Source organism: Ochotona curzoniae, unplaced genomic scaffold (genome assembly GCF_017591425.1).
Source record: "Ochotona curzoniae isolate NIBS_2020 unplaced genomic scaffold, NIBS_Ocur_1.0 scaffold_4701, whole genome shotgun sequence".
NCBI lineage: Eukaryota > Metazoa > Chordata > Mammalia > Lagomorpha > Ochotonidae > Ochotona > Ochotona curzoniae.
This window is the reverse complement of record NW_024467122.1, coordinates 71,111,714-71,126,239: the sequence shown is the minus strand read 5'-3', so window position 1 is coordinate 71,126,239 and position 14,526 is coordinate 71,111,714. Positions and strand designations below refer to the sequence as shown.

Sequence of the window (14,526 nt, the reverse complement as noted above, 5' to 3'; positions counted from 1 at the left end):
CATCTAAGAATTTCTTTATACACCAAACTGTCATTCTCTAACTTACTTTGCCACAAATCCCGATTTTATATAAATATTCCTTTAAAATTATCACCCAATATAAAACTTATCCTAAGGAAATCAGAGATTCTACTTCCAGCACCTCCTTTCTCTTATTTAAAAATAATAAAATGATTCTGAAATGCAAATATTCTGTGCATTTTTATCAATCATAACACACAAGTAAGAAATAACATTTTCAAATATTCATCTGCCTACAGTGCTTTGCATTATCAGCCTCCAATATTTCTTGAAATATTTTCTTCAAAAACATGCCTTTGCATGAGTCTTCTTTTTCAGCAACTTCCTGTGGATCTACAATTATTTCAAACCAGAAAGACTTTTGGAAAAGAATTCTCTTAATAGTCTATGAATTCTTTTAATAATGTTTCATTAATGACATAATTTTCAATGTACTCCATGCTTTAGAAACCCTTTCCATTAGAGGTATTTTTAAAAGATTTTCAAAATCTATTTGAAAGACAGAGTTACAGAGTGTGAGAGAGAATCAAAGAGAAGGGCCCAGCACAGTAGCCTAGTAGCTAACATCTTTACCTTGTATATGCTCAGGATCCCATATGGGCGCTGGTTCATGTCTTGTCAGTCCCACTTCCCAATCCAGCTCCCTGCCTGTGGCCTGGGAAAGCAGTTGAGGACGGCCCAAAGCTTTGGGACCCTGCACCTGTGTGGGAGACCCAGAAGAAGCTCCTGGCTCCTGGCTTTGAATTGGCCCAGCTCCAGCAGTTGCAGCCATTTGTGGAGTGAATCAGCAGCCCAAAGATCTTTCTCTCTGTCTCTCCTTCGCTCTGTAAATTTGCCTTTCCAATAAAAAAGGATGAATCTTTAAAAAATAATAATAAATTTTAAGAAGTAGCGGCAGCAGCAGCAAGCGCCACAGTGAGTTTCACTCCTTAGAACTGCTCTGGACTCCAGCTTCCTGCTCATGCTGACACTGGCGGAGAATGTCCAGCAGTGAAGCCGCTGAGCTCAACTGCAGGAAAATGACAAGGCATTGTCCAAAACAGCTGCACCGTTCTACACTCTCACCCATGGTGTATGGGAACTTTGGCTACTTGGTATTCTTGTCTGCGCTTGATATTATTGGAGCTTTTGTTTTTAAACCTCCCTTTAGTTTATACAAAAAGTCATAGAAAGCACTTTTAGCACACAGAACTATTAAAAATTTAAGTAGTGTTAACTCCTTTCCTTAAAATCCTCAATCAGCTCATTAGGAAATTCTGTTCACTCTACCTTTAAAGTGCGCCAGAACCTGAGTGTTGTCCTCAGCCTCCGGGCTTCCGTGCTGACGCAGGGCCTTGTCTCTCCCCCTCACCTGGCCACACGGGCATGCATGAGCGACCCCCAGATGCCTTATACGCTAAGCTTCTGCATGTGCGTCTGCTCAATTCCTTGTGCTCCACCCAGGCTTTGTCTCAAAGCTGTCTCCTCTGTATGGCCGACCTACTTGGTTCACACTGCACAGAACCCCTGGCCTCTCCTACGCTGAATCCAGCTTTCTCTTTCTTCATATAACTAACCACCTTCTAATACACTCTCTTCTTACTTACTGTGGCTACTGTTTCTGGATTTTTTTCACATCCCACTGGACCCCGTGGGAACTGAATGCACACACATTGTGCTGCCTTATGTGGTGATGCATGCGAAGTAAGCGAGTGAGGCTTGGAATACTATCAGCACAAGATAATGACCACTGAATGAACATGCTAGAAACACTGGTGTTGCCACCTTAGGGAGCACTACTTAGGACATCAGTGTGAGGCTGGATTTGCAAGAGTTACGCCAGGGTTAGGAAATAAAGTTTGGGACACATATGCTCAAGCCTCAAGATACAGTTTCCTTCAATGCACCTGCAGATTTTAAGTCAAAGTATTTCTAACAGCTCTCTTCCTGGGAAATGAACTAAGCAGGGTCATAGCTCTACCAAAAATGTCATGGGCCACCAACTATCTAGGTTTTCTCTTTCTGTAAACTTCTATGTCTGTGCAAGATTGCTCCAGACTGATTGCCAATTTTATTTTCTTAATCTAAGTTCTGTTCTTATTACCTTTCCGCTTCTATTTTTCACCCTCAGGGAAAGAGAGAGCAGTTTCTACTGGGGCATTCTCACATCTTCCAGAGAAATGGCATAGGTGCTAATCTTGTATTTATGTTTGATGTGGGTAATGATGGCTAGGAGTGGAGCTGGAGGTTTATTAATATGCAGGGCTCTCACCTCATTAGTGGCGATGTATGTTTTGAAGTTAAGCTGCAGTGTTTGCTGGAACATCAGATCTGGCCCAACAGACTTTCTCACTGTTCATGTTCTTTGTTTTTATCCGCAGTCAGCTATGCTATGCTTACAGACTCTCACACATGCCTCTCAGTAAAGACAATTTTCCCCACAACAGCTCATCTTGGTGGGAGTTAGATGCATTTTAAATAATTATGTCCTTATGTGATATCATCCAATATTTAGTTTATCTCAGAGGATAGATTTCTGTAATTTCTGATCCAGTAATATAAAGAATAATAACTTCATCCCTTCCCAGCTTGATTTCGGGTCAAGGTTATTCTTACTAACTGGATAAAATAAATAAATCAGTCATAATAAAACATACCTGCATTAGTAACATCTGTTGCTTTATACTCTCACATATTTCCTATCAACAAATCTCTCAAAACAGCAAAACACACAACAGTAACGCCTGATTGAATATTTAATGGCCCATTACAAATAGCAACGATCGTACTTCAACTTCCAAAACAGTTTCCAGTTGGCGTAACACACTGCCAGATTAACCGGGACCAGGCTCACCTGCCTGATGGGATGCATGGTTTGTCACTCTAACTGGTCAAATTCCTGTCCACTCCACAGTCCTCACTGGTTGGTTATGCACGGTAGGAAAACACCTGGATTTTCAAGAGCTTGTTTGGGAGTCATGAACTATGCTTGACAGATTCTACAACGTAGGACTTACATACACGTTTTTAATGGCTAAAAACCCGGACTACTGAATTCCAAGCACACCATTTAAATGTGAGAAATGGTGTTCCTTTTCTCATTAGTTAACTGAACACATCTCCATTTTTTCATAGTTTGGAGTGAGTGCTCCTAAGCACAAAGCAATGTCTTTCTTCTACGTGGGTATCTGGCATTAGAAAGTGATGATCAGAGGCAGACACGGGCACTCAGACGAAGACAAAGAAGGGAGCCGCTTGGATCACTCACCACTTCCTTCCATATCTTCTCACTGTCTTCTCACAGTGCTGGTACAGGGTCCTCCCCACCCCCTGCCTCAGCATCCCTGCTTTGATTTGACAATGTGACACATACTCAGCTAGAATTAACATCATCCTTCATTTGGAGAAAGCAAAAAGGAGAATATGTGCTTTCAAGAAAGTAAAGCAATGAGCTCATATAGCAAAAGTGTATAAACAAGTATATTACCTATTTAATTGCCTTAGCTGAACTTAAAAGCTCTGATCTTTAATTGCCTGATTGAACTGATCTAAAAAGCTACAATTTTTTAATCAAGGAGAAAATTTAATAGCTTTTTGGTAAATAAAAAGGCATCTTTAATCTTATTTTTATGGAATCCATGTTATTAAATATGGACAAAACCTCTAAAATATGAAGTTAGCAAATCCTCCATCTGGGGTGAAGCTCTTATTACAATGCTTTGTGAAACTCGTGGGGGATGCCTGGCTTCCCCCACCCTTCAATAAAAACTCATGCTTTTAAATCCAGAAGTGGAAAGTTTCTATGAATACCTAGGAAACTCAACAGCTACCCCTGTGGATACATTTAACGAGGTGTACCATGGCAGCTGAGTGTCACAACTACTGGCCAGTCACTGTCCCTCTGCACTATCCCAGCCTCTTGGTACAGAGACAAGGATGCACCTTCACTCCCCGGCCTTTACCTAGACTGAAATCCCCAAGCCACCGGTGCCCACACCCTGGCCCTCATAGGTATCTTCTCTCTGCTTTGGGATGGCACAGCTGGGCTGGCTGGCTCAGACAGAAAAGTCAAGGACCGGCTCAAGCTTTCCTTCTGAAACCTCCATGCCCTCAATTCATCAAATGGCTCCAGTCCTTTTACTGAGCAGAGTGTTCTGCACAGGGCAGCACATCGGCCAGAGCCAGAAGGATCCACTGACCCCTGCTCGACCACAGGCCTGCGCTGATCACTGGGGTGCTGCACTGGCAATGTGTGACCTCATTTTTGGATCCAGACAATCCCATCTGAAACATATCTAGTAAGAACCCATTTGACATGAAAAAATAAAGCTATATCTCCCAAAGGCAGAGCAAAACTGAAACCAAGTAATACATTTAGGAATATTCAAAGTATATCAACTTTCTGGCATGACTGTTAACTTTATGCAATAAAAACAAGGTTTACTGTAGAATAACCAAAACATACTTCCCTATCAATTACAGTGTCCAATGATACCTAGCTCCCTCACACAGCATGAGGACCATAAAGGATTCACCCTCTGCCAGAATGACCCAGCGAGGCCTGAATGCAGGGCAATCCTAAGACCCTCTTGCACCAAACTAACACTTGCTTTTCCATGGCATGGCCCTTGTAATGAAGGCTTTACTATTGTGAACTGATGTCGTCCTTTAAGTTCCATTGTAAAATGGATAGCAGATGTCCATAAAAATCAATACAATGATGGGAACTGATCACTGAGTTAATTCCTATTAAAATGGTTATAACTGTTTTATGGCCCAGAGGGTGAGAGGAGGTGCCAAGTCCCGAGGAATAGAAGCAATTAAAGAAAGTTGTTTGTGTTAAGTATCAGTCTCACTTGATCTTGGCAGCTTCTAGTCTCCTTCCACCATTGGACAAGTTTACATTCTTATTTATGGCAGGGAAAGCAAAACTAACACAACTTAGCCCTTCCCTGAGCCCACAGACTGTACTCTGGCACCCAAGAACTAGGATGGTTCCTACTCTCCCCAGATGAGCATTCTGTGACAGTGCACTCCAGAAGCAAGAGTTGGCCAGTCTTAAACAAACATCTGGTTTATGATGCCATTTCATCAGTACAAATACCTTGAAGAATCAAACTAGTATTTTTCCCACCAAAACCTAAAGAAACATCCTCTTTAGAAATCCATATATTAACCCCCCCCCCCAATAACTACCTTAGTAACACACGTGAAGCTGCAGTTGAAGACATCCTGTTTTCTTCCTCTCATAACTCCTTGGTGGGGGTCTTTAGGGGTCACTCCAACTAGGCTGCAGTTCCCACTGGTGTGCATAAGAGCCAAATTTTTGGGCATGAGGATGGGGGTGGAACTGAACAGGCAATTGCATTCATTGGTGTGCGCATAGGCTGATGTGGATGATAGACTGAACCAGATTCTATACTGGCTAGCACACACAATAGTCAGGTTTGGGGTCACCCCAGTCAAGGTTTCTCGAGAAACTCCCCAACTAGACCACTGGACTCAAACTCTGGAGACACAGAAAAATCACAACAAATGTGGCTGATCTTGGAATGTACATATTGGGACTGGGCCTCCTCAGTTGTTGATGCACATGAAGTAGACGGCATACACAGATGCACATGGGAAACACAGCAGCCAACTCATTTAGCCCAACCGAGGACACTGAGTGCCATGTCAGAGGATGAAAAGCAGAACAGGTTGGACAACTTTCACTGGGTATGTGGATGCACTAAGGTGGACTTTGTCAACTGACAGATCTTGGAAAGATTTTTCTCAACACTGCAGCAATGCAAGCAACAATAATCACAGAACTATCAGAACCACTCCAGCAACACCCTTGGAACATTCTTTCCCACATTGTGATCTCTAAGATAACAAGTAATGACCGTTCCCCATACCTGGAAGCTGACGTAATTTGTCAGCAAGGAGTACCCCCCTCTCTTTTCCCACCCTTTCCCTCTAACCTTAGTGCAGATACTGGAGAAAAAGAAAAAACAAATGGGAAACACTAGTCTTAGCCACCTTCCTCCATGCCTTGACCCTCCCCACCCTAATCAGAGGCCCACAGGGACATACATCCTTCTCAACTATGTAAAGAACATTAAAAATAAAATTAAAAAATCTCTCTCTTGGGCCCGGCGCGGTGGCGCAAGTGGTTAAAGGTCCTCGCCTTGCACGCCCGGGATCCCATATGGGCGCTGGTTCTGATCCCGGCAGCCCCGCTTCCCTTCCAGCTCCCTGCCTGTGGCCTGGAAGGGCAGTCGAGGACAGCCTGGGGCTTTGGGACCCTGCACCCGTGTGGGAGACCCGGAGGAGGCTCCTGGCTTCGGATCGGCATAGTATCGGCCTGTTGCGCTCACTTGGGGAGTGAATCATCGGACGGAAGATCTTCCTCTCTGTCTCTCCTCTCTGTATATCCGCCTTTCCAATGAAAAAATAATAAAAATAAATCTTTAAAAAAAAAAATCTCTCTCTTAATCACATCTAATGTGTATGCTATTGCATTCCCAAAACGTACAGGAAGCTAGGAAGAGCAGATGTGCAAAACTAAATGGGACTGTTAGCAACATTAGGCTCTTAAGTTGTTCAGTTATGGTCTCTTTCTCACTTAATAATTTGCTCCAAATGAATTCAGACATTTGGGAGAAACAAGCCTTTGGTAACATTCAACAGTCATCAGATGTTCTGTGACTAGACCAGTAGACTATTTCCAATGCTTTTAAGCAATGTCTTAGAGTTTCACTTTTTAAATTTTTTAGTTATTATTAATTTTAAATTTATAAAATAAAAATTGTGAGGTAGTACCACATAAGTTCCTTCCCCTTCATCCCCTGCTAATATTTTTGATAGTAACTTTGAGACATGAATCACACCCAGATTTCTCTAACCTTTAAATCTCAAAACCTTCCATGCCTCGGATTCCTCCAAACCTCTAGTGACTCTGGACTCAAATTGAAATTTTAAAAATGCTGATTTTAGCTCTCACATATAAGGGAGAACAAGTAGTACTTGTCTCTGTCTGGCTTATTTCACTGTTAATATGATGTTCTCCAGTTGTACCCATTTTTCTGCAAATGACAGGATTTTGTTTCTTACAGCTCAATAGTATGCCATTGTATACATGCATCATATTTTCTTTATTCCTTCATCTGATGATGGGCATTTTGGTTGATTCTGTATCTTGGCTACTGTGAACACTGTTCGCCACACGCATGGTGGATCAGGTAGCTCTCTGATACAAGGAGTTCATGTCTTTATGGCATATAAGCATTTAGTGGGATTGTTGAATCACATCTCATTTCTACTTACAGGTTTTTAAACAATGTCCACACTCTTTTCCACGGGGGCTGTACTAATTTAAAGTTCCATCAGCCATGTATGCAGAATTCTCCTTTCTCCACAATATGTGCTCTCTGATTGGGGGAGAAGTCTTACTTTCTGGGTCTGTGAAACCATCTAGTAAGGAGCAGTGCCTGATGACACTGAAAAGTTAATAAAAGCAAGGATGCGGCCGCACAGCAAGCGAGGGTCTTGCATTAACTGGAGTTAAGGAAGACAGATAAGATCCTGTCATTTTCAAATACTACAAGATATATTTTACATGTGTAAATATGAGTCACAAAAATAGCACGAACACAGTTGAAGAAGAAAATGAGAAAATAACATTTATGAAACTGCCATGTCTTTGAATTTCAAATATATCAGCTGGCTTAAATGTTAGATCAGTCAAAAAACAAGGCACCTGGAGATCCCCACCACCACCCTACGTTAGGTCCCCGCTTGTATGCCCAGCACATACCTCTGTGTAAAATCTTTAAACTCCACAAATAGGTGAGGCCTTTTACAACCTAAACGTGGGGAAGAGAAAACACGAAAATTACCATTTTTTAAAGAAGGAACCTTCCACATTTAAACATATTAACCATTATTCTCTCATTCAAATTGTCAACAAAAAAGTATTTTTTCATTGGCTCCCATTTCAATGAGGGCATGAAACATAGAAGCTACAGTTTCCTTCTTTGAGTGAGCTCCTAATATTCCAAAATCATTTCTGCCAAGTGAAAGGAACAACACATGTGTGCGTCACATGACCTGCAAATGTGCGTGTATTCAGTAATATTTTTAACATTTCAAAATACTTTAAATTTAAAAATCAAAAATTGTGAGGTAGCAATAAAAAAATTCCCATATAACCCACATCCCACTTCACCTCTTATTAAATCCTATTTGTTAGTCTGTCACAGTTAATGAACCGCATATGTTGACTTCTGAATGACATCTTCAGCAGGTGAGGAGAGGGGCAGGAGTGAAAGACAAAGACTTTTGTCAGTTTCCACTCTTCTGTGTATAAAACGTCATGACATTTATGACTCAGGAGCATTAATTTTAAAAAGTTGGGCAGTAGGGCCCGGCAGCGTGGCCTAGCGGCTCAAGTCCTCACCTTGAACACGCCGGGATCCCATATGGGCGCTGGTTCTAATCCCAGCAGCTCCACTTCCCATCCAGCTCCCTGCCTGTGGCCTGGGAAAGCAGTCGAGGATGGCCCAAAGCCTTGGGACCCTGCACCCGTGTAGGAGACCTGGAAGAAGTTCCTGGATCCTGGCTTTGGATCCGCATAGCATCGGCCGTTGTGCTCACTTGGGGAGTGAATCATCGGATGGAAGATCTTCCTCTCTGTCTCTCCTCTATGTATATCTGACTTTCCAATAAATAAATAAATCTTAAAAAAAAGTTGGACAGTAAATGAATGAAACAAAGCTTTTCTTGCTAATCGTCAGGAAAGCCTTGGCATGGTGCTGGGCCTTGACAAATGGGTCAACTGATGGGAAGGGAAAAGAAGAACATATCCAGGCAAGGCAAAGCTCCAGCATCGGAGTATTCTTCCAAGGCACCAAAATCAGGAAAGCCCTGGAGGAATGGAGATGCGATACCTAGGGACACTGTGTAAGTCCAGATCAGATGCTGCAACAATGCTTTTTCTTTTGGTCCACAAAAGATACTACTGGGCAACTGGTAACATTTGAATGGGGTTGTTGAATAATCAATATTACATCCATGCTAATTTCCTTTTCAATAAGAATGTCCTAGCTATTAGGAAATATATACTTCAAGTATTTGGGGATGAAAACCATGATGCTTTTATGTAAACAGATTTTTAATCAAATGTAATAAACTTTACAGGGTGAGGTGTATACAGGAATTCTTTGCAATATTTTAAAAACACTAAGTTAAAAACAATTTATTATAATTTCATTTCAAAGTAGAAAAATGTGTGTGTTTATTAACTGTGACAAATATACCAATAAGAGATGGTAGTAGGGGAAGTGGGATATAAAAAGATTCAACTGTTCTTTTAAACTTATTTATCCTAAATAAGAAATCTTCAAAGATTTACAGAGAAAACGAGAGACAGAGAGAGAAACCATGCATCCACTGGTTCATTCCCCAAGTGATCACAACAGCCAAAGATCTGAAACCAGGAGCCAGGAGCTTCTCGTAGGTCTCCTACGTGAGTGCAGTGGCACAAGGCTTTGCACCATCCCTTACTTCTTTCGCAGGCCACCAGCAGAACAAATTCAAATGGCTAACAGATTTAAGAAAAGATACTCAGGCTCCCTATCCATCAGGAAGGTACAAATGAAAACCACACTAAGGTTCTACTAACATTGAGTGAGGTTGGCCTACATTGAGAAATCTATTAACAACATCTGCTGGCATGGATGTGGGGGGAAAAGGTACCCTCCTTCATTGCTGGTGGGAGTGTAGGCTAGTACAGCCACTATGGAACCTAGCATGGAGAGTGCTTAGAGAACTTCAAATAAACCTGCCATATGACCCAGCTATCCTGCTTCTAGAAATACATCCAAAGGAATAAAAATTACATATGAGAAAGGGATCTGTAATCTTATATTTATAGCAGTATAATCTACAATAGCAAAGACATGGAAACAACTCAGATGCCTATCCAAAGAGGAGTGATTAAGAAATCTGTGGTATATCTACTCCATGGAATACTTCTCAGACATTAAAAAGAATGCACGGGTCCTTTCTATCTCACAGCCCCCTCCCGTCACTAGGACGGGAGTCTCCTTTCTCAACTTTTCTAATAAATCTTGCTTTAAAATTAAAAGAATGAAATTATATCATTTGAAAACAAAAGGTCTCAACTAGAGACCACTATGCTCAGTGAAATAAGTCAATTCCAAAAGAACAAACACCATATGTTTTCTCTGATATAAGGCAATCTTTGTGCAAATTATAAGGTAAATAACCATTCGCATACTGCTTTTTGCTACAACTCACGGGTTTTGATATTTGTTTTTACTTTTCATTTCTCCCAAATAATTTCTTTTCTCTTATCAAATTCTTCACTGTCTCGTAGACTATACAATAGCATTATTTTACCCAAGAAGATTATGCATCTCATTTTTCATTTCCTCATCAACACACTGGTTATTCAGTAGCATGTTACTTAACTACATGGTGCTATAAATTTTTTGTTTTAACTTTACTCCTGTTGTTGACTTTGCTTCATGGTTTCCCATTTAAGGGAATGTACTGGCGTAACAGAGATTATCATATCCAGATGTGAAGATACAATGCAGTATGCATCTCTCTTTCAAATCAAAGATGGATTTGAAATCCCAATGAAACTGTTGGATATATCTTGGCAATCGGATGCTGGATTCACTGCCACTGTCTATAGCAGCAATGTCAGGACACACTTAAATAACTGAATGATGGAATTACAACTGCTTATGTAGGACTATGCTATTTTTTTTTAAGATTTATTTATTTATTGGAAAGTCAGATATACATAGAGGAGGAAAGACAGAGAGGAAGATCTTCCTTCTGATGATTTACTCCCCAAGTCGGCGCAATGGCCGATGCTATGCGGATCCAAAGCCAGGATCCAGGAACTTCTTCCAGGTCTCCTACACAGGTGCAGGGTCCCAAGGCTTTGGGACCCAAGCAGTCCTTGACTGCTTTCCCAGGCCACAAGCAGGGAGCTGGATGGGAAGTGGAGCTGCCGGGATTAGAACCAGCACCCATATGGGATCCCGACGTGTTCAAGGTGAGGACTTTAGCCGCTAAGCCACGCTGCCGGGCCCAGGACTACACTATTATAACAATATGAAGAAAATCAGTTGGGGAGGGTTTTTGGAGAGGGAGTAGGGAAATTCCAGACACTATAGAATTGTACCATAAAATTAAAAATAAAACAGAAGGAAAATAAAATAAAATAGCATTTTAGGGAAAATAACAAAAACAAAACAAAAATAATATTCAATCAATATATGTCACTCCTATATTCTTTCATTTCTACATTTCTGTATATTATGTCTCCCTAACCTAGCTGTCCTTTTCACTCCCATTTTTTCTCATTTTTGTAGAAAGGGAGAGTAAAAGAATAAGGGATTTAGAGGTAGACAGCCTTGTTCTCAAATTAGTACTAATGAACTTGTTCCCAACTCTGGCAAGTTATTTAACTTTCCAAATATCACGCTGCATATATATTAAGTATTTTCAATAACTCATACTTCACAGAGTAACTATGAAGATTAAATAATGTAACATTTGTTCAGAAAGCTTGTAACAATGACTGCTAGAGGGAGTATTCAAAGTACACCATTTCCTTTGCCTTGTCCTCAGATTCCAGCAAGAATGCCAACAGGAGCAACATGTGCCTTCTTGGATTCACTGAGAAGCCCAGGGGCCAGATGCTGTTGGTAGCTTCTGAACATTGTGTGAGAAACACCCACTGAGACCGGAAATCCAGCCAGACTGTAGAGACACTGTCTCTACAAGCCCTGAACTACTATCCATCAACCTGCTAGTCTTACAGTGATTGATACAAACCACCCAGTGTCAGGCATTGCCAATGTGGTGATAACTGTAACCAAGTTAGTAGGCTAGTTGGAGGTCTCTCTCTCAGCACTAAACTTTATCCTTTATCGTCTATTAAAAGTGGAAGAGAAAGTGTAAAATTATTAGACACATTTCTTGTATGCCATTCACAAGCAGTTTTGGTTACTAAAACGTTATTAAGTTACAAAAGCTGGAAAAACTGGACATAAATATACCTTAAATAAGGTTAAAAAAAAAAGCAAAAATCCTAATTTTGAAACACATGGAAACAAATAATGCTTTGAACTAGCACTTTAACACCTTCCACCAAAATAATTTTCTCACATTTTCAACTACTCTACAGCTAAGCCCTGTACTTGAAGCTTTAGTGTTTTTCTGCTGACCCCACTGGGAGTCAGTCTTCACACCCATCAGAACTGAAATCCAGTGGCCCTGGGTGGACGTCTTACGCAGGAGGAAGGGTAAGATTTACCAAGTGCAGAAAGAACACACTTTTCTGGCAAAGAAGTCAGATTTCTGTTTCTGCCAAGTTCAACAGATAATGGAGCATACAAAGCGAGTGCACTTTTTTTCTTTTTAATTCGTATCCTTGCCTTTGTCTGCCCTGTATTACATGTGTTATTAAACTCTAGAGCTAAGAACTGCCAAAAGCCACAAAGCATCTGTCCCCTCCCCGAGATAAGAGGAGGAAATGAAACATTTTTATTTTCATCTGTGGTAGTGATTTAAGTACTCAAATTTCATGTAAAACTAATCTACCTAGACTTGTAGATTAGAAGCTGTTTAGCAGGAGAAAAGAAAGTTCTCCTCACCCTGGGCAGTTCACACTAATAATTAGAAAGAAAAAAGGAAAGCTGTGAATTACAATGAACCAAGACTGCATAAGTGTCCATACTGGATTAAAGGATGTGAGCTGTCAGTTTGATGTCTAATGAATGTGAAAATCAGCCATTTAATTAAATGGTACATGGTATAATCACTTTGTTCTGCACTCAACCACTAAGTTATCAGAGTGCCTTTAGTTTAGCAATTGTTTACTATTGCACCACCCTGGGACTTCTCTAAGACACTGCTCGACCTGTACTACTCCAAATTGGAACTGGGAACTTAATCCACCAACGTCAGTTTAGCTGGTACATTCATCAGTTTATAAGTGAATATATAACACAGGAAAGCTGCTTGCAGTCACAAAGGGAATAATTCCTACACACAACTGATGAAAAATATTAAATACCAAGAACAGAAAACTGCAATAATCTTCAAGAACACAGCAGGATTTTTGCATAGGTTGTTTCAATGATATTGATTTCTTAAGCATCCTCTAATCCCATGCCTTTTACTACTAAACATCCAAAAAGCCAGTTTCTTTTCACAGGATTTGGTCAAGGTGAGCACTGAGAGCCCTACAAACACATGACACCAGGACAGAGTAGAGTTCCTGGGAGACTAAGCATGTCAGGTGTCTACGCTGTGGGTCTCTGAGAAGAAAGGACCAAAGTGAGCCCAGTCGAGGGAAGGAAGGGGCCTCACAGCCAGCTGGGATGAAAGAAAAAGGAAGGGGTAAATCATCCAAACCCCCTAACATGGGAGCCAAATACTTACTGCTACTGCAATTCTTCCAAGAACATGTTCTGGAATCTTCCTATATACATCCAAAGATCCCCCTGTGAAGACAAGTATCTTGTGTTACTACAAATGATATTATCAAACAGTGCATTGGCCCCCCCTCTAATGCATTCCCTGTCAGAATATAAATGCAAATGTATGGTAAAATGGGGTTTTAAATCCAATTTTATTTAATCCATAATTTTACTTTTCATGCAGTATAATTAGACACTTCCATTTTATTCCCAAGCATACGGTCAACTATATAAAAAACTGAAGGAAAACAGTAGGCTAAGAATCTATGCGTAAATTTAAATACAGATACAAAACTACACAGATAGACATGATGATCATATTTAAGCATCTGCCTGTGTACCAGTTTTGTCAAATGTAAACTAAGCCTCATCTTGGAACTTACAGTTATCAAACCAATAGATACAAGGTTCAAAGCACACATGAAACACCAAAAAAGTAAATACAGCAACGTTAATATTTATCTAAATGAATATTATTCTTCAATGTAGGTTCCAAAACAAGTAATCCATCCATTTTAGAGATGTTTTCTTAGTTCAAAAATATTTTTCTGGAACTTCTCTTTGATACCATTTTAAAAGCTACATGATGAGGTAATTTTTTTTAAAAAATCTCATTATTTTACAACTTACTTCCTACTAAAGTGATATCCACTAAATCCTCCACCTATACAGAATTCAGCTTTAAATTAATTTTTGGCAGTTCTGAAAAACCAAACCCACTAAATTGTGAACAAAATTAAAGCAAGAGCCATGATTTTGTTTTTCATTTTTATCCATCTACAAATTAGCACAACTGGCAGACAGCAGATGTCTAATAAATATCTGTCAGACAAGGAAATGAATGAGTTGAAATTAGCATAAATTTCACCAGCAAGATGTAACTGCTCTCAAGTAGATTCACAAGAGGAGATCTCAAACCTGCTGTAGCTGTCACAGCATCACAGGGAGAAATGGTGTTTCCTAGGGGACTACTCTGAAGAAATTCACACTCACTGCTAAGAATAAATCTGGGCTT

The 14,526-nt window shown here is 40.4% G+C and overlaps 1 protein-coding gene across 5 annotated transcripts in view; it reads right to left on the bottom strand.

Annotated features, from left to right (window-relative positions):
* The window catches only part of MAP2K5 (mitogen-activated protein kinase kinase 5), a 251,876-nt gene that overhangs the window by 133,997 nt on the left and 103,353 nt on the right, over positions 1 to 14,526 (bottom strand). For all 5 annotated transcript variants that reach the window (XM_040969749.1, XM_040969747.1, XM_040969746.1 and 2 more), the window contains exons 12-13: positions 13,474 to 13,535; positions 7,802 to 7,850 (exon numbers count right to left, since the gene is read on the bottom strand). In XM_040969749.1, coding sequence (XP_040825683.1) covers positions 7,802 to 7,850; positions 13,474 to 13,535 — 111 coding nt within the window. The remainder of the gene's footprint in view (positions 1 to 7,801; positions 7,851 to 13,473; positions 13,536 to 14,526) is intronic.